Genomic DNA, 20,990 nt, shown 5'->3' with positions numbered 1-20,990 from the left:
TGTCCCTGAACTGGGCAGTGCTGGATACACTGCCTGCCTGCGGGGAGCTGAGGGGAAAAGGGGGGGTCAGGGGGTCCCCAAAACCTGGGGGGACCCCTAAACACAGCCTTAAACAGACCTGGGCACCCCCAAAGCTGGGAACCCCCCCCATGCCCTGACCTGGGCACTGCCTGCCTGTGGGGAGCTGCATGGGGCTCAGGGGGCTCCCCAAAAACGGGGGACAGACACTCTGTGCCCCTCCAGGTACATTTTCTGCCCCTCCAGGTACATTTTCTGCTCCCCCAGGTACATTTTCTGCCCTCTCAGGTACTTTCTGTGCCACTCCAAGCACATTTTGTGCCCCCCAGAATTTTACCTTCTCCTTTTCTGTTTCTTCCTTTCTCTACCCTCAAATTTCGCTGTTTCCCTGTAAAGTTTTCCCTTCCCTCCCCTAGTTTTTTTTACTGATCCCCCCAGGTATTTCTCTGCCCCCCCAGGTATATTTTTTATGCCTCCCCAGGTATGTTTTATGCCTCTGCAAACAAATTTTGCGCCTCCCAGAATTTTGGCTTCTCTTTTTCTTTTTCTCCACCTGCAAATTTCACCATTTCCATCTTTGCGCTCCCCTGGTTTTTTTCTTGATTCCCCCCGGTATTTTCCTGCCCCCCAGGCATTTCTCTGCCCCCCCAGGTACATTTTCTACCCCCCTAGATACTTTCCATGCCCCTCCAAGCCCATTTTGTGCCTCCCAGAATTTTAGCTTCTCTTTCTTTTCTCCACCTGTAAATTTCTGTTTCATTCTTTGCCCTCCCCCGTTTTTTTTTGCTGATTCCCCCAGGTATTTCTCTGCCCCCCCAGGTATATTTTCTGCCCCCCCCCGGGTATTTTGGAGCCCCCAGAGCTCACCCAGTCGGCCGTGCAGAAGTTGACAGCCTCTGCAAAGTTGTAGCCCTGGTTGAAGCCGCTGTGGTAGGCGCGGGGGAAGGTGATGACGAACTCGCCGGCGCACTGGTTGGTCCGGACCACCTGGGGACACAGGTGGGCTCACACCCGGCCCCAGCGGGGCGTGACAGGGCCAGGGGGGGGCTGGGGACACCCCCAACTCACGGGGACGCCGTGGGCCATCAGGGTGTTGGGGTTCATGAGGGTGACGAGCTGGTGCAGGAGGTCGGGCTGGCTCTCGAACAGCTCCGGCGTCAGCTTCTTCATCACCTCCTCCAGGTGCTCGGCCGCGAACGACGGGACCCCGTACCACGTCTTGGGCTCACCCCTGGGCGTGGACACCCCAAAAACCTCCTTGTTCCATCCCAAAAACCTCCTCATGCCACCCCAAAAAACTCCTTGTTCCATTCCTAAAACCTCCTAATCCCATCCTGATCCACCCCAAAATCTCCTCATCCCACCCTGTATCACGTCTTGGGCTCGCCCCTGGGCGTGGGACACCCCAAAAACCTCCTTGTTCCATCCCAAAAACCTCCTGATCCCACCCCAAAAACCCCCTTGTTCCATCCCAAAAACCTCCTCATCCCATCCTGATCCACCCCAAGACCTCCTCATCCCACCCCGTACCACGTCTTGGGCTCGCCCCTGGGCGTGGGACACCCCAAAAACCTCCTCATCCCATTCTGATCCATCCCAAAAACCACCTCATCCCATCCTGATCCACCCCAAGACCTCTTCATCCCACCCTGTACCATGTCTTGGGCTCACCCCTGGGCGTGGGACACCCCAAAAAACTCCTTGTTCCATCCCAAAAACCTCCTCATCCCACCCCAAAAACCCCCTTGTTCCATCCCAAAAACCTCATCCCATCCTGATCAACCCCAAAATCTCCTCATCCCACCCCGTACCACGTCTTGGGCTCGCCCCTGGGCGTGGGACACCCCAAAAACCTCCTTGTTCCATCCCAAAAACCTCCTCATCCCACCCCAAAAAACTCCTTGTTCCATCCCAAAAACCTTCTCATACCACCCCAAAAATCTTCCCACCCCACCCTGTACCACGTCTTGGGCTTGCCCCTGGGTGTGGGACACCCCAAAAACCTCCTGGTTCCATCCCAAAAATCTCCTCATCCCACCCCAAAAACCTCCTCATCCCATCCTGATCAACCCCAAAAACCTCCCTGTTCCATCCCAAAAACCTCCTCATCCCACCCCGTACCACGTCTTGGGCTCACCCCTGGGGAATAGGGTATCCCAAAACCTCCTGATCGCACCCCAAAACCTCCTGATTGCACTCCAAATCCTCCTCATCCCACCCCAAATCCTCCTGATCCCACCCCAAAACCTCCTCATCCCACCCTGTATCCCGTCTTGGGCTCGCCCCTGGCCCCTGGTCACTCTCCTGGCCCCCCCAACACCCCAAAGTCACCCCTCTGGTCCCCCGGATGCCCCCCAAACACCCCCAAATTGCTCCCCTGGCCCCCCAAACACCCCCAAAGTCGCTCCCCTGGCCCCCCAAACACCCCAAAGTCGCTCCCCAAGTGCCCCAAACACCCCAAAATTGCTCTCCTGGGCACCCAAAATCACCCCAAAGTTGCCGCTCTGGTCCCCAGATGCCCCCCAAACACCCCAAAATTGCTCCCCTGGCCCTCCAGACACCCCAAAGTCACTCCCCTGGTCTCCCAAATACCCCAAAGTCACCTCCTGCCTCCCCTAAACACCCCAAAAACACTCCCCTGGCCCCCCCAGACACCCCAAATAGCTCCCCTGGCCCCCAGATATCCCCAGGTGGCCCCCCCAGATATCCCCAGGTGGCCCCCCAGATATCCCCAGGTGGCCGCCCAGATGCCCCCAGGTGGCCCCCCCAGCTGTGCCCAGATGGTCCCCCAGATGTCCCCAGGTGGCTCCCCCAGCTGTGCCCAGGTGGCCCCCCCAGATGCCCCCAGGTGTCCCCCCCAGATGCCCCCAGGTGGCCCCCCAGCTGCCCCCAGGTGGACCCCCCAGCTGCCCCCAGGTGGACCCCCCAGCTGTCCCCAGGTGGACCCCCCAGCTGTCCCCAGGTGTCCCCCCCCAGCTGTGCCCAGGTGTGTCCCCCAAGCTGTCCCCAAGTGGCCCCCAGCTGTGCCCATGTGGCCCCCAGGTGTCTCCCCCAGCTGTCCCCAGGTGTCCCCCCCAGCTGTGCCCAGGTGTCCCCCAGATGTCCCCCCCAGCTGTGCCCAGGCGTCCCCCCCAGCTGTCCCCAGGTGGCCCCCCAGCTGTGTCCCCCAGGTGTCCCACCAGTGGAGGTAGTTGATGGAGTAGCTCCAGTGGTCCTCGATGTGCCAGCAGAAGGCCGAGAACACCATGCCCACGTAGAGCCAGGGCACCTTCATGCCCGAGATGTCGGCGTTGATGTGGCACAGCACCGACTGCTGCAGCACCGGCATCACGTTCAGGTTCCAGCCGCTGCCCGCGTACTCCTGGGGACACCGGGGACAGGGACACGGTCACCAGGTGATGGGGACATGGCATCACCCCCCCACGGGGACAGGGACACCCAGGGGACAGTGTCACGTTCAGGTTCCAGCCGCTGCCCGCGTACTCCTGGGGACACCGGGGACAGGGACACGGTCACCGGGTGATGGGGACATGGCATCACCCCCCCACGGGGACAGGGACACCCAGGGGACAGCGCCACGTTCAGGTTCCAGCCGCTGCCCGCGTACTCCTGGGGACACCGGGGACAGGGACACGGTCACCAGGTGATGGGGACATGGCATCACCCCCCCACGGGGACAGGGACACCCAGGGGACAGCGTCACGTTCAGGTACCAGCCCCTGCCCGCGTACTCCTGGGGACACCGGGATGGTGGCACCAGGGAGGGGGACATTGAGGGGACAGGGACACTGGGGATGGTAGCACCAGGGATGGGGACAACCAGGGACAGGGACACCCAGGGGACAGGGACACTGAGGGGACAGCGTCACCCGGGGATGGGGACATGGCATCACCCCGCCACGAGGACAGGGACACCCGGGGGACAGTGTCACCAGGGGATGGGGACAGCGTCACCAGGGGATGGGGACAGCTGGGGGACAGGGACACCAGGGATAGGGACACTGAGGGGACAGCATCACCGGGGATGGGGACACCCAGGGACAGGGACACTGAGGGGACAACATCACTGGGGATGGGGACAGCCGGGGACAGGGACACCTGGGGACAGCGTCACCAGGGATGAGGGCAGCCAGGGATGGTGGCACTCGGGATGGGGACACCCGGGGACAGGGACACCCGGGGATGGTGTCTCCAGGGATGGGGACAGTGTCCCACCGGGGGAGGTGCCAATGTCCCTGGCAGTGCCCCCAGGGGAAGTGACAGTGTCCCCCCAGGGGAGGTGACAGTGTGGCAGTGTCCCACCTCCTCCTCGGGGGAGGTGACAATGCCCCTGGAAGGAGGTGACAAGTGTCCCCCAGGGGAGGTGACAATGTGTCAGTGTCCCTGGCAGTGCCCGGGGAGGGAGGTGACAGTGTTCCCCCCCCCCCCCCCCCCCGGGGAGGTGACAGTGTAGCAGTGTCCCTAGCAGTGCCCCCAGGGGAAGTGACAGTGTCCCCCCAGGGGAGGTGACAGTGTGGCAGTGTCCCACCTCCTCCTCGGGGGATGTGACAATGCCCCTGGCAGGAGGTGACAGTGTCCCCCAGGGGAGGTGACAATATGTCAGTGTCCCTGGCAGTGCCCGGGGAGGGAGGTGACAGTGTCCCCCCGGGGGAGGTGACAGTGTGGCAGTGTCCCACCTCCTCCTCGGGGGACAGGCGCCGCTTGCCGTCGCGCACGGGGAAGCCGGAGCCGAACTCCTTGGAGTGGATGTCGGCGCCGTACTCCACGGTCACGTCCTCCTCGATGCTGTTCACCAGGCGCCAGAACTCCTTCTCCACCAGCTCCGTGGGCACCATCTGCGGGCAGGGGGCGTCAGGGGGGGGATTTGGGGGCATTTTGGGGGCATTTTTGGGGGATTCAGGGGGGAGGTTTGAGGGGATTTCGGGTGGGATTTGGAGGCTGTTCACCAGAACTCCTCCACCTCCTGATGCTCCATGAGCACCATCTGTGGGCAGGGGGCGTCAGGGGGGGCACGGAGGGGATCTGGGGGCATTTTGGGGGGATTTGGAGGTTTTTTGGGGCTGTTCACCAGGCGCCAGAACTCCTTCTCCACCAGCTCCGTGGGCACCATCTGCGGGCAGGGGGCGTCAGGGGGGGGATTTGGGGGCATTTTGGGGGGATTTGGGAGCATTTTGGGGCATTTGGGGGGATTTTGGGGGGAGGTTTGAGGGGATTTCGGGTGGGATTTGGAGGTTGTTCACCAGAACTCCTCCACCTCCTGATGCTCCATGAGCACCATCTGTGGGCAGGGGGCGTCAGGGGGGGCAAGGAGGGGATTTGGGGGCATTTTGGGGGGATTTGGAGGTTTTTTGGGGTTTTTTGGGGCTGTTCACCAGGCGCCAGAACCCCTTCTCCACCAGCTCCGTGGGCACCATCTGCGGGCAGGGGGCGTCAGGGGGGGGATTTGGGGGCATTTTGGGGGCATTTTTGGGGGATTCAGGGGGGAGGTTTGAGGGGATTTCGGGTGGGATTTGGAGGCTGTTCACCAGAACTCCTCCACCTCCTGATGCTCCATGAGCACCATCTGTGGGCAGGGGGCGTCAGGGGGGGCAGAGAGGGGATTTGGGGGCATTTTGGGGGGATTTGGAGGTTTTTTGGGGGTTTTTGGGGCTGTTCACCAGGCGCCAGAACCCCTTCTCCACCAGCTCCGTGGGCACCATCTGCGGGCAGGGGGCGTCAGGGGGGGATTTGGGGGCATTTTGGGGGAATTTTGGGGCATTTGGGGGGATTCTGGGGGGGAGGTTTGAGGGGATTTCGGGTGGGATTTGGAGGCTGTTCACCAGAACTCCTCCACCTCCTGATGCTCCATGAGCACCATCTGTGGGCAGGGGGCGTCAGGGGGGGCGGGGAGGGGATTTGGGGGCATTTTGGGGGGATTTGGAGGTTTTTTGGGGGATTTTGGGGTTTTTTGGGGCTGTTCACCAGGCGCCAGAACCCCTTCACCACCAGCTCTGTGGGCACCATCTGCGGGCAGGGGGCGTCAGGGGGGGGATTTGGGGGCATTTGGGGGGATTTGGGGGCATTTGGGGGGATCTGGGGGCATTTGGGGGATTTGGGGGCATTTGGGGGATTCAGGGGGGAGGTTTGAGGGGATTTTGGGTGGGATTTGGAGGTTGTTCACCAGAACTCCTCCACCTCCTGATGCTCCATGAGCACCATCTGTGGGCAGGGGGCATCAGGGGGGGCAAGGAGGGGATTTGGGGGCATTTTGGGGGGATTTGGAGGTTTTTTGGGGTTTTTTGGGGCTGTTCACCAGGCGCCAGAACCCCTTCACCACCAGCTCTGTGGGCACCATCTGTGGGCAGGGGGTGTCAGGGGGGGCAGGGAGAGGACTGGGGAGGATTTTGGGGGGGCCTGGAGAGGTTTGGGGAGTCCAAGGGTCTTCGAAGGGTCCAGGGTGGTTTTAGGGGGGTCTGGGGGAGACCTGGGGAGGTTTTGGGGGGCTCACATGGATGGGCACCTTGAAGTAGGTGGCCTTGAAAGAGTCACCCACCTCACTCAAGTGAGGGAGGTCTGGGGGGGCTCAGGGGAGCCTGGGGGGTTCTGGGGGGATCCAGGGGGGTTTTGGGGGGATGAAGAAGGATTTAGAGGGGATCCAGGCAGGTTTTGGGGGGATCCTGGCAGGTTTTGGGGGGCTCACATGGACGGGCACACTGAAGTAGTCGGCCTTGAAGGCGCCACCCACCTGCCTGAATGGGAACTCAAGAGAGTCTGGGGGGCTCAGGGGAGCCTGGAGGGTTTTGGGGGGATCCAGGGGGGATTTGGGGGGATGAAGAGGGATTTAGAGGGGATCCAGGCAGGTTTTGGGGGCGGATCCAGGGGGGTTTTGGGGGGCTCACATGGACGGGCACGTTGAAGTAGTCGGCCTTGAAGGTGTCACCCACCTCCCCAAAGGGAGAGCAGCTCAAGGGAGTCTGGGGGGCTCAGGGCGACCTGGGGGGTTCTGGGGGGATCCAGGGGGGGTTTGGGGGTCCCGGGGGGTTTTGGGGGGGTCCTGGCAGGTTTTGGGGGGCTCACATGGATGGGCACACTGAAGTAGTCGGCCTTGAAGGCGCCACCCACCTGCCCGAATGGGAACTCAAGAGAGTCTGGGGGGCTCAGGGGAGCCTGGAGGGTTTTGAGGGGATCCAGGGGGGATTTGGGGGGATGAAGAGGGATTTAGAGGGGATCCAGGCAGGTTTTGGGGGGATCCAGGGGGTTTTAGGGGCTCACATGGACAGGCACATTGAAGTAGTCGGCCTTGAAGGCGTCACCCACCTCCCCAAAGGGAGAGCAGCTCAAGGGAGTCTGGGGTCTTGGAGGAGCCTGGGGGGTTCTGGGGGATCCAGGAGGGGTTTGAGGGTCCCGGGGGGTTTTGGGGGGGTCCTGGCAGGTTTTGGGGGGGTCCTGGCAGGTTTTGGGGGGGTCCTGGCAGGTTTTGGGGGGCTCACATGGACGGGCACATTGAAGTAGTCAGCCTTGAAGGCGCCACCCACCTCCCCAGAGGGAGAGCAGCTCAAGGGAGTCTGGGGGGCTCGGGGGAGCCCAGGGGGTTCTGGGGGGGTTCTGGGGGTCCCGGGGAGTTTTGGGGGGCTCACATGGACGGGCATGTTGAAGTAGTCGGCCTTGAAGGCGTCGGCCATCTCCCCAAAGCTCTGCAGGGTGTACTCCCGCGTGGCCTGCTCGAAGCCAAACGCCTCCGGGGGCCGCTTGCACTCCTGGGGGGACACCGGGGGGGTCAGGGGGCTTGGGGACATCGGGAGGGGTCATTGGGGACATCAGGGGGTCAGGGGGTTGGGGGACACCAGGGGTTAGGGAGCTTGGGGACATTACGGGGCTTGGGGACATTGGGAGGGGTCACTGGGGATATCAGGAAGGGTTGGGGTCATTGGAGACATCAGGAGGGGTCAGGGGGACACTGGGGGTCAGGGGGCTTGGGGACACCAGGAAAGGGTCAGGGGGCTTGGGGACACTGGGAAGGGTCAGGGGACACCAGGAAAGGGTCAGGGGGCTTGGGGACACTGGGAAGGGTCATTGGGGACACCAGGAGGGGTCATTGGGGACACCAGGAGGGGTCAGGGGACACCAGGAGAGGTCATAGAAGGGGCCATTGGGGACACCAGGGGGGGCCACTGGGGACACCAGGAAACAGTCAGGGGGTTTGGGGACACCGGGAGGGGTCAGGGGGCCTGGGGACACTGGGAGAGGTCACTGGGGACACCAGGCAAGGCCCCAGGGACACAGAGAACACCACACCCTAAGCCGGGGGTACCCAGGAACAGGGAGGGTTGGGGTGCAGAGCTGGGGGACCCCAGCCCCATCAATCAGGGGGGGCTCTAACCCCTCCCAGAACAGCTCCAGGTGATCAAGGCACCCCAAAAAATGAGTCCTGGAGAAGGGGTGTCACTGTTCCAGCTTTGGAGCACTCCAAAAAGGGACCCAGGTGTCTGGGGCACCCCCACAAAAAGGACCCAGGTGTTTGGGGAACCCTAAAAACGGCCCCACACACTTAGGGTGCGCTATAGAAGGCGCCCAAGACACCCCCAAAACCAGCCCATGGTGTCTAGAGAGGACCCTGCTCTGTGGGAAACCCCAAAAAGGGCCCCAGGTGACCCTAAAAATGGGCCCTGGCTTCAGGGCACCCCCAGAAAGGAACCCAGAGGTGTGGGACACACCAAAAGCAGCTCCAGGAACTTGGGGCACCCTACAGAGAGCAGCTGAGGGGGTCTTCTAACCCCACAGATTAGGGGGTCCCAAGCCCCACAGACAGGCCTGGATGGGATTTGGGAGCCCCCATCCCACAGATCAGACAGGCCCAGAGCCCCCTGAAAGCCAGGACAGGACACAAGGAGGGTCTGGTCCCAACCCCACAGCTCAGGGGGTCCCTAAACCCACAGATCAGGGGGTCCCCAACCCCACAGCTCAGGGGGTCCCTAACCCCACAGCTCAGGGGGTCCCTAAACCCACAGATGGGGGGTCCCTAAACCCACAGACAGGCCTGGATGGGATTTGGGAGCCCCCAACCCACAGATCAGAGGAACCCAAACCCCCCCACAGAACAGGGCACTACACAAGGGGGGTCTGGTCCCAACCCCACAGCTCAGGGGGTCCCTAAACCCACTGATTGGGGTCCCTAAACCCACAGATGGGGGGTCTCAAGCCCCACAAACAGGCCTGGATGGGATTTGGGAGCCCCCAACCCACAGATCAGAGGAACCCGAACCCCCCACAGCAGAGAACAGCGCACAAGGGGAGGGTCCCAGCCCCACAGCCGGGATGTGACCCACAGCGGGGTGACCCCAGGGGGTGTCCCCATGTCCCCCTCACCGCCATGACGCATTTGGGGCAGCGCCAGATGCCCTTGGGGATCTCGGGCAGGGGGGGCAGCAGGCAGAAGATGTGGTAGTTGTCATCGCAGCCGTCGCACAGCAGCAGCTTGTCATCCTCGTCGCCCCGCGAGCAGATCCGGCACACGTAGGAATCCACCTGAGGGGAGGGAAAAGGGGATTTTGGGGGGGGTCTGGGGGATTTTTTTGGGGGGGATTTTCCAGCCCAGGTGAGTCCTACTCACGAACTGGCTGTTGCTGTGGCTGCGGCGCAGCCTCATGGTCATCTTGGTGCAGGGCTCGGGGCTGTGGCGCAGCTCGTCCCGCCCGTCCCGCGCCACCCCCGGGGACACCGGGGACCCCCGGGGCTCCCCCGGCGGCTCCTCCTTCACCACCACCGTGGGGGGGCACTCGGGGCCGTCCTTGTCTGCGGGGAGGGGGGAAAGGGGCTTACTGGGAGGTTGGGGGGTGCTGATTCGGGGGGTACTGGGAGGTTGGGGGGTGCTGAATCATGGGGGGTACTGGGAGGTTGGAGGGTGCTGAACTACTGGGGGTTACTGGGAGGTTGGGGGGTGCTGAATCATGGGGGGTTACTGGGAGGCGGGGGGTGCTGAACTACTGGGGGTTACTGGGAGGTTGGGGGGTGCTGAATCATGGGGGGTTACTGGGAGGTTGGGGGGTGCTGAACTACTGGGGGTTACTGGGAGGTTGGGGGGTGCTGATTCAGGGGGTACTGGGAGGTTGGAGGGTGCTGAACTACTGGGGATTACTGGGAGGTTGGGGGGTGCTGAATCATGGGGGGTTACTGGGAGGTTGGGGGGTGCTGAATCATGGGGGGTTACTGGGAGGTTGGGGGGTGCTGATTCGGGGGTTACTGGGAGGTTGGGGGTGCTGAATCATGGGGGGTTACTGGGAGGTTGGGGGGTGCTGATTCGGGGGGTACTGGGAGGTTGGGGGGTGCTGAACTACGAGGGGGGTTACTGGAGGTGGGGGGTAACAACAACTGGGGGGTGCTGAAGCATTGGGGGATCACTGGGAGGTTGGCGGGTGCAGAGCTATTGGGGGTCACTGGGAGATTGGGGGGTGCTGGGAGGTTGGGGGGTAACAGAACAATTGGGGGGTGCTGAATCATGGAAGGGTTACTGGGAGATTGGGGGTTACTGGGAGATTGGGGGTGCTGAATCATGGGGGGCTACTGAGAGATTGGGGGGTTTCAGAACAATTGGGGGGGGTCACTGAACTATTGGGGGTGCTGAACCACTGGGGGTTACGGGGAGGTTGGGGGATAACAGAACAATTGGGGGGTGCTGAAGCAGTGGGGGGTTACTGAGAGATTGGGGGGTTACATAACAATTGGGGGGTCACTGAACTACTGGCAGTGCTGAACAATTGGGGGTTACTGGGAGGTTGGGGGGTGCTGAACCATTGGGGTACTGAGCAATTGGGGGGGTTACAGAATGATTTGGGGTACTGAGAAACTGGGGGGTGTTGAATTATTGGGGGTACTGAGCAATTGGGGGGGTGCTGAATCATGGTGGGGGTCACAGAGCAATTAGGGAGTTATTGAGCTATTGGGGAGTACTGAACCATTGGGGGGTTACTGAACTTGGGGGTATTGAATTATTGGGGGGTTATTGAACCTTTGGGGGGTTACAGAACCATTGGGGGGGTTCTGAACAACTGGGGAAAGGGTCCTGAAAATGGGAGGGGGTTGTCAAAAGAATGGGAAGGGGCAAAAGAACTGGAAAGAAAAGGGGTCCCTAAAGAACTGGGGGGAAAAGGGGTCCCTAAAGACCTGGGGGGAAAAGGGGTCCCTAAAGACCCTGGGGGGAAAAGGGGTCCCTAAGGAACTGGGGGAAAAGGGGTCCCCTAAAGAACTGGGGGGAAAAGGGGTCCCTAAAGAACTGGGGGGAAAAGGGGTCCCTAAAGAACTGGGGGGAAAAGGGGTCCCCTAAAGAACTGGGGGGAAAAGGGGTCCCCTAAAGAACTGGGGGGAAAAGGGGTCCCCTAAAGACCTGGGGGGAAAAGGGGTCCCCTAAAGACCTGGGGGGAAAAGGGGGCCCTAAAGAACTGGGACGGGGATGTCTGTCCCCCAACAGAGAAATCTGTCCATAAGTAACTTGGGAGAGAAGGTTCCTAAAGAACTGAGAAGGAGGCACCCCATAAAACCTGAGGGTGTGGGAGGGCATCCCAAACAAATGAGGAGAGGTACTCAGAAGTTCTGGGGGGTGTGACCCAAAAGAGAGAGCGGAGAGGAAGGAAAGAGGGTCCTGAAGAACCCAAAAGAATTTGGGAGACACCCCAAACAAACTCGGCAAAGAGGCTCCCACAAGAAACGCCAGAATAAACAAAAAAATCCCCAAAAAAACCAGAGGCTCCCAGAAAGATTTAAGGGGTCCCAACAACCCCTGCACCCCCACATGAGGAGGGGGGTCCCCAATACCTTTCTTCCTCATGGTCTTATCCTTGGCCACCAGCCCCAACCCCAACATTTTGGGCCCGGCCCCGTAAATCTGCAGCTTCTTCAGCTCGGGGTCTTCTCGATGTCCTCCTCCGTGGGCTCAGGCTGCGGGACAGCGGCGTCAGGGGGATCCCAGGGGGGATCTGGGGGTGCCAGGGGGGGATTTAGGAGGGTTTTGGGGTGCCCACCTCCTGCTGCAGGCGCTTGGCACGCCGGCCGTAGCTGTTGAACTTGGAGGGCTGCACGGACTGGCGCAGGGGGATGCTGTGGGGTTTGTACTCCCTGTCCTTCTCCTCGCTCTCAAAGGGCCGCGCGTGGCACTGCTGGAGGGAACGGGGGGGGGACCCTCAGCGTGGCCTGGGGGCCCCCCCAAACCCCTCCCCGAGGCTCTGCACTCACCACCAGGTTGGCCCCAGACTGGTACATCTCGTAGGGGTAGATGATGCGCTCGTAGTGCGCCCGCAGCAGCGAGCCGATGTTCTTGCCCGACGGGTACGAGAGGCGCTGCGCCACCCGCGCCCACCGCCGGTCCTTGCAGATGGCCTCGTAGCCCCCCTCCTCCATCACCACCTGGGAGGGGACACGGTGCTCAGGGACATCCCAGGGACAACACAGGGTCACCTAGAGCCAGCCAGAGCCACCCGCGCCCACCACCGGTCCTTGCAGGTGGCCTCATAGCCCCCCTCCTCCATCACCACCTGGGAGGGGACACGGTGCTCAGGGACACCCCAGGGTCACCCAGAGCCACCCACAGTCCTTGCAGGTGGCCTCAGAGCCACCCTTCTCCATCGCCACCTGGGAGGGGACACGGTGCTCAGGGACACCCCAGGGACAGCCAGGGACACCCCAGGGTCACCCAGAGCCACCCACAGTCCTTGCAGGTGGCCTCACAGCCACCCTTCTCCATCGCCACCTGGGAGGGGACACGGTGCTCAGGGACACCCCAGGGACAGCCAGGGACACCCCAGGGTCACTCAGAGCCACCCACAGTCCTTGCAGGTGGCCTCAGAGCCACCCTTCTCCATGGCCACCTGGGAGGGGATGCAATGCTCAGGGACACCTCAGAGTCACTCAGGGCCACCCCGGGCCACCCCTGGTCCTTGCAGATGGCCTCACAGCCACCCTCCTCCATCACCATCTGGGAGGGGACACGGCGCTCAGGGACACCCCAGGGACAGCCACGGACAGCCAGGGACACCCCAGGGTCACCCAGAGCCACCCACAGTCCTTGCAGGTGGCCTCAGAGCCACCCTTCTCCATCGCCACCTGGGAGGGGACACGGTGCTCAAGGACATCCCAGGGACAACCCCAGGGTCACCCAGAGCCACCCACAGTCCTTGCAGATGGCCTCGTAGCCACCCTCCTCCATCGCCACCTGGGAGGTGACACGGTGCTCAGGGACACCCCAGGGACAACCAGGGTCACCTAGAGCCAGCCAGAGCCACCCGCGCCCACCACCGGTCCTTGCAGGTGGCCTCGTAGCCACCCTCCTCCATCACCACCTGGGAGGGGACACGGTGCTCAGGGACACCCCAGGGACAGCCAGGGACACCCCAGGGTCACCCAGAGCCACCCACAGTCCTTGCAGGTGGCCTCAGAGCCACCCTTCTCCATCGCCACCTGGGAGGGGACACGGTGCTCAGGGACATCCTGGGTCCTTGCAGGTGGCCTCACAGCCACCCGTCTCCATCACCACCCATGAGGGGACACTGAGCACTCAGGGACAGCCCAGGGACAGCCACGGACAGCCAGGGACACCCCCAGGGTCACCGAGAGCCACCTGTGCCCACCGCCGGTCCATGCAGATGGCCTCATAGCCACCCTCCTCCATCACCACCTGGGAGGGGACACTGAGCACCCATGGCCACCCCAGAGCCACCCAGGGACACCCCAGAGCCACCCATGGCCACCCAGAGCCACCCAGGGACACCCCCGGTCACCCAGGGACACTCAGGGCAAGCCCCAGTCCTTGCAGGTGGCCTTGTAGCCACCTTCCTCCATCACCACCTGTGAGGGGACACTGAGCACTCAGGGACACCCCAGAGCCATCCAGGGACACCCCAGAGCTACCCAGGGTCACTCAGAGCCACCTCCGCCCTTGCAGGTGGCCTCACAGCCACCCTTCTCCGTCACCACCTGGGAGGGGACACTGAGTGCTCATGGACACCCCGGAGCCACCCAGGGCCACTCAGAGCCACCCACAGTCCTTGCAGGTGACCTCAGAGCCACCCTTCTCCATCACCATCTGGGAGGGGACACGGGGCTCAGGGACACCTCAGAGTCACTCAGGGACACCCCAGGGACACCCAGGGCCACCCCCGGTCCTTGCAGGTGGCCTCACAGCCACCCTTCTCCATCACCACCTGGGAGGGGACACTGAGTGCTCAGGGACACCCCGGAGCCACCCAGGGACACCCCCGGTCACCCAGGGTCACTCAGAGCCACCCCCGGCCCTTGCAGGTGGCCTCACAGCCACCCTTCTCCGTCACCACCTGGGAGGGGACACTGAGCACCCATGGCCACCCCAGAGCCACCCAGGGACACCCCAGAGCCACCCAGGGCCACTTGTGGCCCCATGGGTGGCACTTGTACCCCCCCTCCACCACCACCAATGAGCACCCCAGAACTGGGCACAGACCCCCTGGATGGGGACATCACCCCCTCGATGGGGATGTCACCCCCTCGATGGGGATCCCACCCCCTCGATGGGGACACCACCCCCCAAAATGGGGCAGTGAACTCCTCTAAAGCAAAACATTTCCCCCCAACAGAAATAATTAATTCTCTGATTAGAAATGCTCCCTCAGAAAGAACAATTACTCCCCCTAATTGGAAAGATTCTCCCACACAATTAACCCCCCAAACAGAGAAATGTCTTCTAAAAGAGTAAAACACTCCCCAAAAACACAATTTAACTCTTAAATGAGAAAATTAAATTAAATTCCTAAATGAGAAAATACCCCCAAGAGGGCAATTAACGCCCCTAAATGAGAACATGCCTCCATGGGGGCAATTCAATTCCCCCCCAATAAAAAATAAACCCCCAGAGGAACAATCACCCCTCCAGGTCAGAAAACACCCCTAATTTTGGGGGAATTAACCCCCAAAAGAGGAAAATAGTCCCTCAACCAGGGAGGGCACCTTCCCCATCCCCACCCCCAGGTGTGACCCCCCAAGAAGGGCTGGGGGTCCCCATTTTGCCTCCCCCCATAAATCAGAATTCCCCCAAAATTTGGGGAATTAACCCCCAAAACAGAAACCCTCCCTCCCAGGAGACAATCACCACTGGGGGGGCACCTTCCCCATCCTCAGCCCCAGGTGGGACCCCCAGGGAGGGCTGGGGGTCCCCATTTTGCCCCCCCCTCACCTTGCTGAGGCTGTAGAGGTCGAGGATGCGCCGCTCCACGTTGGGAATTTTGAGGGAGGAGCCCTGGATCTCCCAAAATTTGGCGATCTGGTCCAGGTAGTTCAGCTTCACCCGTGTCTGAGCCTGGGGAGGGAGAGGAAAAGGGGGGGCAAAGATGTGGGTGAGACCTGGGCACACCCCAAAATCAGCCCCCAAAGCCCCCCCGAGTGCCCCCCACCCCACTCACCTCCAGCTCGTTGAGCCGCTGGATGCGGGGGGTGAACCTGAAGTTGTCGACCTCGACAGCAAAGGGGGGCTGCCAGTCCTGGGGGGGCAAGGGGGGGTCAGGGATGGACAGAGGGACACACAGCCCAATCTGGGGGGGCAGCACCCGTGGGCCCTCCCCAGGGTGGCACAGGCAGGGCAGCCCTGGGAGCGCCACAGGGGAAAAGGGGAATGAACCCCAAATTTGGGGGGGTCAGCAGCCATGAGCCCCCCATCCTGCACAGGCAGGGAGAACCCACAGCTCCAATTTGGGGGGCAGGGGGGTCTGCAGCCATGAGCCCCCCCATCCTGCATAGGCAAGAGGAAATTTGGAGGGCACAGAGAACACACAGCCCAAATTTGGGGGGAAAATTTGGGGCACACAGCTTCAATTTGGGGGCCACAGAGAACACCACAACCTAAGTTTGGGGGGGCAGCAGCCATGGTCCCCCCCAAGTCCTGCATGGACAAAGAGAAATTTGGGACACACAGCCCAAATCTGGGGGACACAGAGAACACACAGCCCAAAATTTGGGGGACACAGAGAACACACAGCCCAAAGTCTGGGGAACACAGAGAACACACAGCCCAAATTTGGGGGATGCAGCCCAAATTTTGGGGGACACAGAGAACACACAGCCCAAACTTGGGGGGCACAGCCCAAATTTTGGGGGACACAGAGAACACACAGCTCAAATTTGGGGCACACAGCCCAAATTTTGGGGGACACAGAGAACACACAGCTCAAATTTGGGGCACACAGCCCAAATTTTGGGGGACACAGAGAACACACGGCCCAAATTTGGGGGCTGGGACACACGGCCCAAATTTGGGGGCTGGGACCCCCCCACCCACGTTTTCCTCCCAGGCTTCCCCAGAGCTGTGGCTCAGCACGCACAGGAAGCTCAGCCCTGGGGAAGCCCAGCTGCAAACGGGGGGGGGGTCCCAGCCCAAATTCGAGGCTCTCCACGTGTGTCCCCCCCCGCAAGGGCCACCCCCGCACCCCCCTTGGCTGGGGGGGGGGACACACCGGGGGTGCCCCGCGGGGCCGGTGACGCCAGCACGGCCCAGCCCGGCCCTCCCGGAAGCCCTTCCCTCGCCGAGCAGGGGGGACCGGCTCAGCCTGTCCCCCCCCCCGCCCCACCCGCCAGGACCCCCCCAAACCGGCCACGGCGACAAAGGGACCTCCCCGCCCCCCCCCCAAAGCGAGACCCCCCCCCCAAACCAAGAAACAAGCCGGGAATTGGGGGGGGCGGAGCGCGGGCGGTGGGGAAGGGGGGGAGGTTCAGCCGCCACCTGCCCCCCCCCCGGTGCCCCCCCCGGTTCCCCCCCATGCCGGGGGTCGCTGGCCGAGCCGGGCCCCCCCCCCCGGAGCGGCCGGACCCCCCCGCGCCCGCAGACAAAGGCTCGGCGCTGGCGCCATATTGGCCGTGTCACTGTTGTTGTTGTGAGGCCGCGGGGGGGGCACCGGGACCCCCCCCCGGAGCCGCCGGGGGGGCACCGAGATCCCCCCGAACCGCCGGGGACACCCCCGGGTCTCCCCCCTACACGAGCACGAGGGGTCCTGGGGGGGGGAATATTTGGGGGGGGGGTTAGGGGCCCTGGGCCCCCTCCCCCACCACGAGGTTTGGGCTGTGCGGGACCCCCAAAATCCGCCCCCAAGTGGGACCCCCCCCCACATGGGGGGAGACACCCCCGATGCGGCCCCCCCACCCCGAGGTTATCCCTAAAGTGGGGAGGGGGCATTTACACCCCCCCCCAACAGATACAGACCCCCCCCCCCCCCAGTGGGTATTTACCCCCTCACATTTGGGTCACCCCTCCCCCCAAACCCATAACTGCCCCCCCCGGGGTATTCCCCCCCTCCCGAGGAGCACTGAGGATTAATTACCCCCCCTGGTGGGGGTCGTTATCCCCCACTTAATTCGAAATTACTCTGGGGGGGGGGTCATTAACACCCCCTAAATTAGAAATTACTCCGGGGGGGGGGGGGGGGAGAGAAGAATTAACCCCCCCAAGTGGGAACGCGCCACCCCATGGGGGCAATCAATCCCAACACAAAATATCTCCATAAAACCAATTATCCCCCAAAATAGAAAATATTCCGCCCCCCTCAGAAACAAACACCCAAAATTCCCCCCAAAATGGGGGAGGGGACCAATTCCCACCCTCCGAATTCAGAAATGACCCCACCAAGGGGACAACGCTGCACCTGAGGGGGGGGCACCGACCCCAACCCCACACCCGAGAGTCGCCGGGGTCGGCGGGGAGGACCCCCAGTCCCCCCTGGGCCCCCACAGCGAGGGGGGTCCCCAAAACCCCCCCGGAGCCCCCCCGTACTCACGGCCGGGGGTCGGATTTTGCAGATTCCGCTTTTCTCGGCGATCGGGCGGATCTTGGCGATGTAACCCAGGGGGTCGCTGAACTCGGGCCCAGCTGGGCTCGAACACGGGGACACTCCGGCGGGGGCAAAAAGTCCTCGGGGGGCTCCGGTTCTGCCGCCAGCCACGGCGACCCCCCACTCCCCGCGCTGCTCCGGGCCGGCCCCGCCGCGGGGACCCCCGAGGGGCCGCCGGGCCTTGTCCTCGGGGCCGGGCCGCTCCCCGCCGCGGGCCCCGCGCTCCTCGGGGGGCTTGCGGGGGCTCCGCTCCTCGCCCGGGGGTCGCCCCCCGGGCCCTTTGCCGGGTCCCCCCCCACCCTTAGCCCGCGGTTCGCCCCCGGTCCGGGGGGCCCGCGCGGCGCTCGCCGCCTTCTCGTCCCCCGCCGCTTTGGGGGGCGCGGCCGCCGGCCGGGGGGGGCCCCGCGTCCCCGGAGGGCTCCGGGCCCCCCCACTCCGCGCCGCGGCCCCGCTTGGGGCTCCTCGTCCCCGTCGGGCGGCGGCGGGGGGACCCACGGCGGGGACCCCCCCCGGGCCGGGCCCCCACTCGGCCCAGCCGCCCCCTGCGCGCTGCTGCTCCCCCTCCTCCATCCCTCGTACCGAGGGGAGCGGGGGGTTCCGGGGCTGCCCGCCGGGACCCCCTCAGGGGGCCATGGAGGCCCCGCCGCCCCCGCGCCGCCCCCTCACAGGCCGCGGGCCGCCCCCCCCCGCCCCGAGCCGCGGGGAAAGGGGGGTCAACGCAGCGCCCGCGAGCTCCGCCGACCCGCCGGCCCCTCCGCGGCCCCTGCGCCGCCTCTCCGGCCCGTCCAGCCCCGCCGCCCCGCGCTCCGCCCGCCTCACAGCCGAGGCCTGCCCGGTCCCCCCGGCCGGGCCGCCGCCGCCATCTTGGATCCTCCTCCTCCTGCCGCCCGCCCCCCGCCCGCGCGCACGCGCGCACTGCGCAGGCGCGGCCGCGCACGCCGCCTCGGGCGGTGCAGTGAGTCCGCGTGTCCTTCCGCCGCGGGACAGGGACGGGCGCCGAGCGCCGCCACAGCGCCGCGACCGCCGGCGAGGGCAGCAACAGGGAGAGGGGGAGAACAGCACCGGAGCCTCCCCGCTGCGGCCTGGGTGGCGGGAGGCAGTGTGGCGGGATGAGGGACGGAGAAATAGTCCTCAGGCTCCGCCCCGCCCGCAGCGGAGGGCTCCACGGCACCGCTCGCCTCCGCGGTTGGGTCAGCGGAGGGGCCGGGACTTGTTGTGCACGTTTTAAAGGGACTCATGGCGCATGCGCGCCCGGCGGCCGTGGGGAGGGCGGGGTCACGCGGAGGGGCGGGGTTTGTTGATGCCATGCCCATGTAGGCCACGCCTCTCTGCCCCTCCACGCCCTCCTCGAGACCCCCAAGGACCCCCAGAGACCCTACAGACCCCTATGGCCTCCCAGAGACCCTCATAGATCCTATAGAGCTCCATGGACTCTATAGACCCCCGGGACGCTTTTAAGGCGAATCTATAAACCTCCACTGACCCCCATGGACACCTATAGACCCCAACCCCTAAGGACTCCCGGGACCCCTGTAGACCCCCACCCTTATGGAACCCTCTGGACCCTGACAAACCCACAGGACCCCCAGGACTATCTCCTCTAGTCCTGCAGCCCCTAAGGATCCCCAGGACCTTTATAAAACCCATGGCCCCTACAGCCCTCATGGCTCCTATAGCCCCCTGGACCCCTGGAGCCCCATAACGTCTATAGCCCCCAGGACCCCTATAGCTCTTGTGGCCCATATAGCCCCCATAACCTCTATAGCCCCCAGCACCCCTATAGCCCCTATAGCTCTTGTGGCCCATATAGCCCCAATGACCCCTATAGCCCCAGGACCCCTATAGCCCCTGTGGTCCCTATAGCCCTCATGGCACCAATAACCCCTATAGCCCACAGGACCCCTATAGCCCCCATAGCTCCTCTAGTTCCAACAGACCCTATAGCCTCAATGACCCCTATCACCTTCATAATCTCTATAGCCCCTCTATAGCCCACATAGCTCCCACAGCCCCTATAGCTCCAAGGACCCCTATAGCTCCATGGCCCCTATAGCCCCCATGGCCCCTCTAACCTTCATAATCTCAATAGCCCCCATAGCCCCTATAGCCCTCAGGACCCCCACAGCCCCATGATCCCTATAGTCCCTACAGCCCCCATAGCCTCTATAACCCCTGGGACCCCTACGGCCCCCCAGAACCCCCAGGACCCCTATAGCCCCCCACAGCCCCTATAGCCCCTATGGCCCCCATAGCCCCTTTAACCCCCAGAACCCCTATAGCCCCCCACAGCCCCTATTAGCCCCTATGGCCCCCATAGCCCTATAACCCCCAGGACCCCTATGGCCCCCATAGCCCCTATAACCCCCAGAACCCCTATAGCCCCTATGGCCCCCCAGGACCCCTATAGCCCCCCACAGCCCCCATAGCCCCTATGGTCCCCATAGCCCTATAACCCACAGGACCCCTATGGCCCCCATAGCCCCTATAACCCCCAGAACCCCCATAGTCCCTATGGCCCCCATAGCCCCTATAGCCCCTATAGCCCCCCATAGCCCCTATAACCCCTATGGCCCCCATAGCCCCTATAACCCCTGGGACCCCTATGGCCCCCATAGCCCCTATAGGCCCCATAGCCCCTATAACCCCCAGAACCCCCATAGCCCCTATAGCCCCCCATAGCCCTATAACCCACAGGACCCCTATAGCCTCCCAGAACCCCCACAGCCCCCATAGCCCTATAACCCCCAGGACCCCTATAGCCCCCCACAGCCCCTATAGCCCCCATAGCCCCTATAACCCCTGGGACCCCCTATAGCCTCCCAGAGCCCCACGATCCCTATTACACGCCCTATACCTCCTGGACCCCCTCAATCCCCCTGCCCCCCTCCCCCCCCATCCCCTATAGCCCCCATAGGCGTGTCCCCCCCCCCCAAAGAAGCGCTGGCGGGCGGGGCCGGCCGGTCCGTTTATGAAGCATCAAATATACAGTCTCGTCTCTTATATACAGGGCCCGGCGCGGGCGCATGCGGGTGCCTGGGGGGCTCCCCGGGGGGGCCCGGCCGCCTGGACCCCCCCCCAAAAAACCCCAAAACCCCCGGGGAACCCCAGGCGGCCGGGGGGGGGGGGCGGGGGGAGGAGGGGGGAGGGGAGGTTAAAGTG

The 20,990-nt window shown here is 63.4% G+C and overlaps 1 protein-coding gene across 1 annotated transcript in view; it reads right to left on the bottom strand.

Annotated features, from left to right (window-relative positions):
• Positions 1–18,510, bottom strand: part of KDM5C (lysine demethylase 5C) — a 42,116-nt gene extending 23,606 nt beyond the window's left edge. The window contains 14 exon segments of the mRNA XM_059837396.1: positions 886–1,005; positions 1,087–1,249; positions 3,198–3,379; positions 4,695–4,853; positions 7,635–7,754; positions 9,364–9,522; positions 9,608–9,789; positions 11,806–11,898; positions 11,901–11,928; positions 12,012–12,146; positions 12,223–12,393; positions 15,191–15,313; positions 15,417–15,494; positions 17,778–18,510. Of these exon segments, the coding sequence (XP_059693379.1) occupies positions 886–1,005; positions 1,087–1,249; positions 3,198–3,379; positions 4,695–4,853; positions 7,635–7,754; positions 9,364–9,522; positions 9,608–9,789; positions 11,806–11,898; positions 11,901–11,928; positions 12,012–12,146; positions 12,223–12,393; positions 15,191–15,313; positions 15,417–15,494; positions 17,778–18,401 (2,337 nt within the window). The 5' untranslated portion in view covers positions 18,402–18,510.
• Positions 18,511–20,990: the final 2,480 nt, after the last annotated feature.

This window comes from Haemorhous mexicanus (assembly GCF_027477595.1).
Source record: "Haemorhous mexicanus isolate bHaeMex1 chromosome 35 unlocalized genomic scaffold, bHaeMex1.pri SUPER_35_unloc_1, whole genome shotgun sequence".
NCBI lineage: Eukaryota > Metazoa > Chordata > Aves > Passeriformes > Fringillidae > Haemorhous > Haemorhous mexicanus.
The sequence above is the reverse complement of the archived record's forward strand: the minus strand, read 5'-3'. Positions and strand labels throughout refer to the sequence as shown.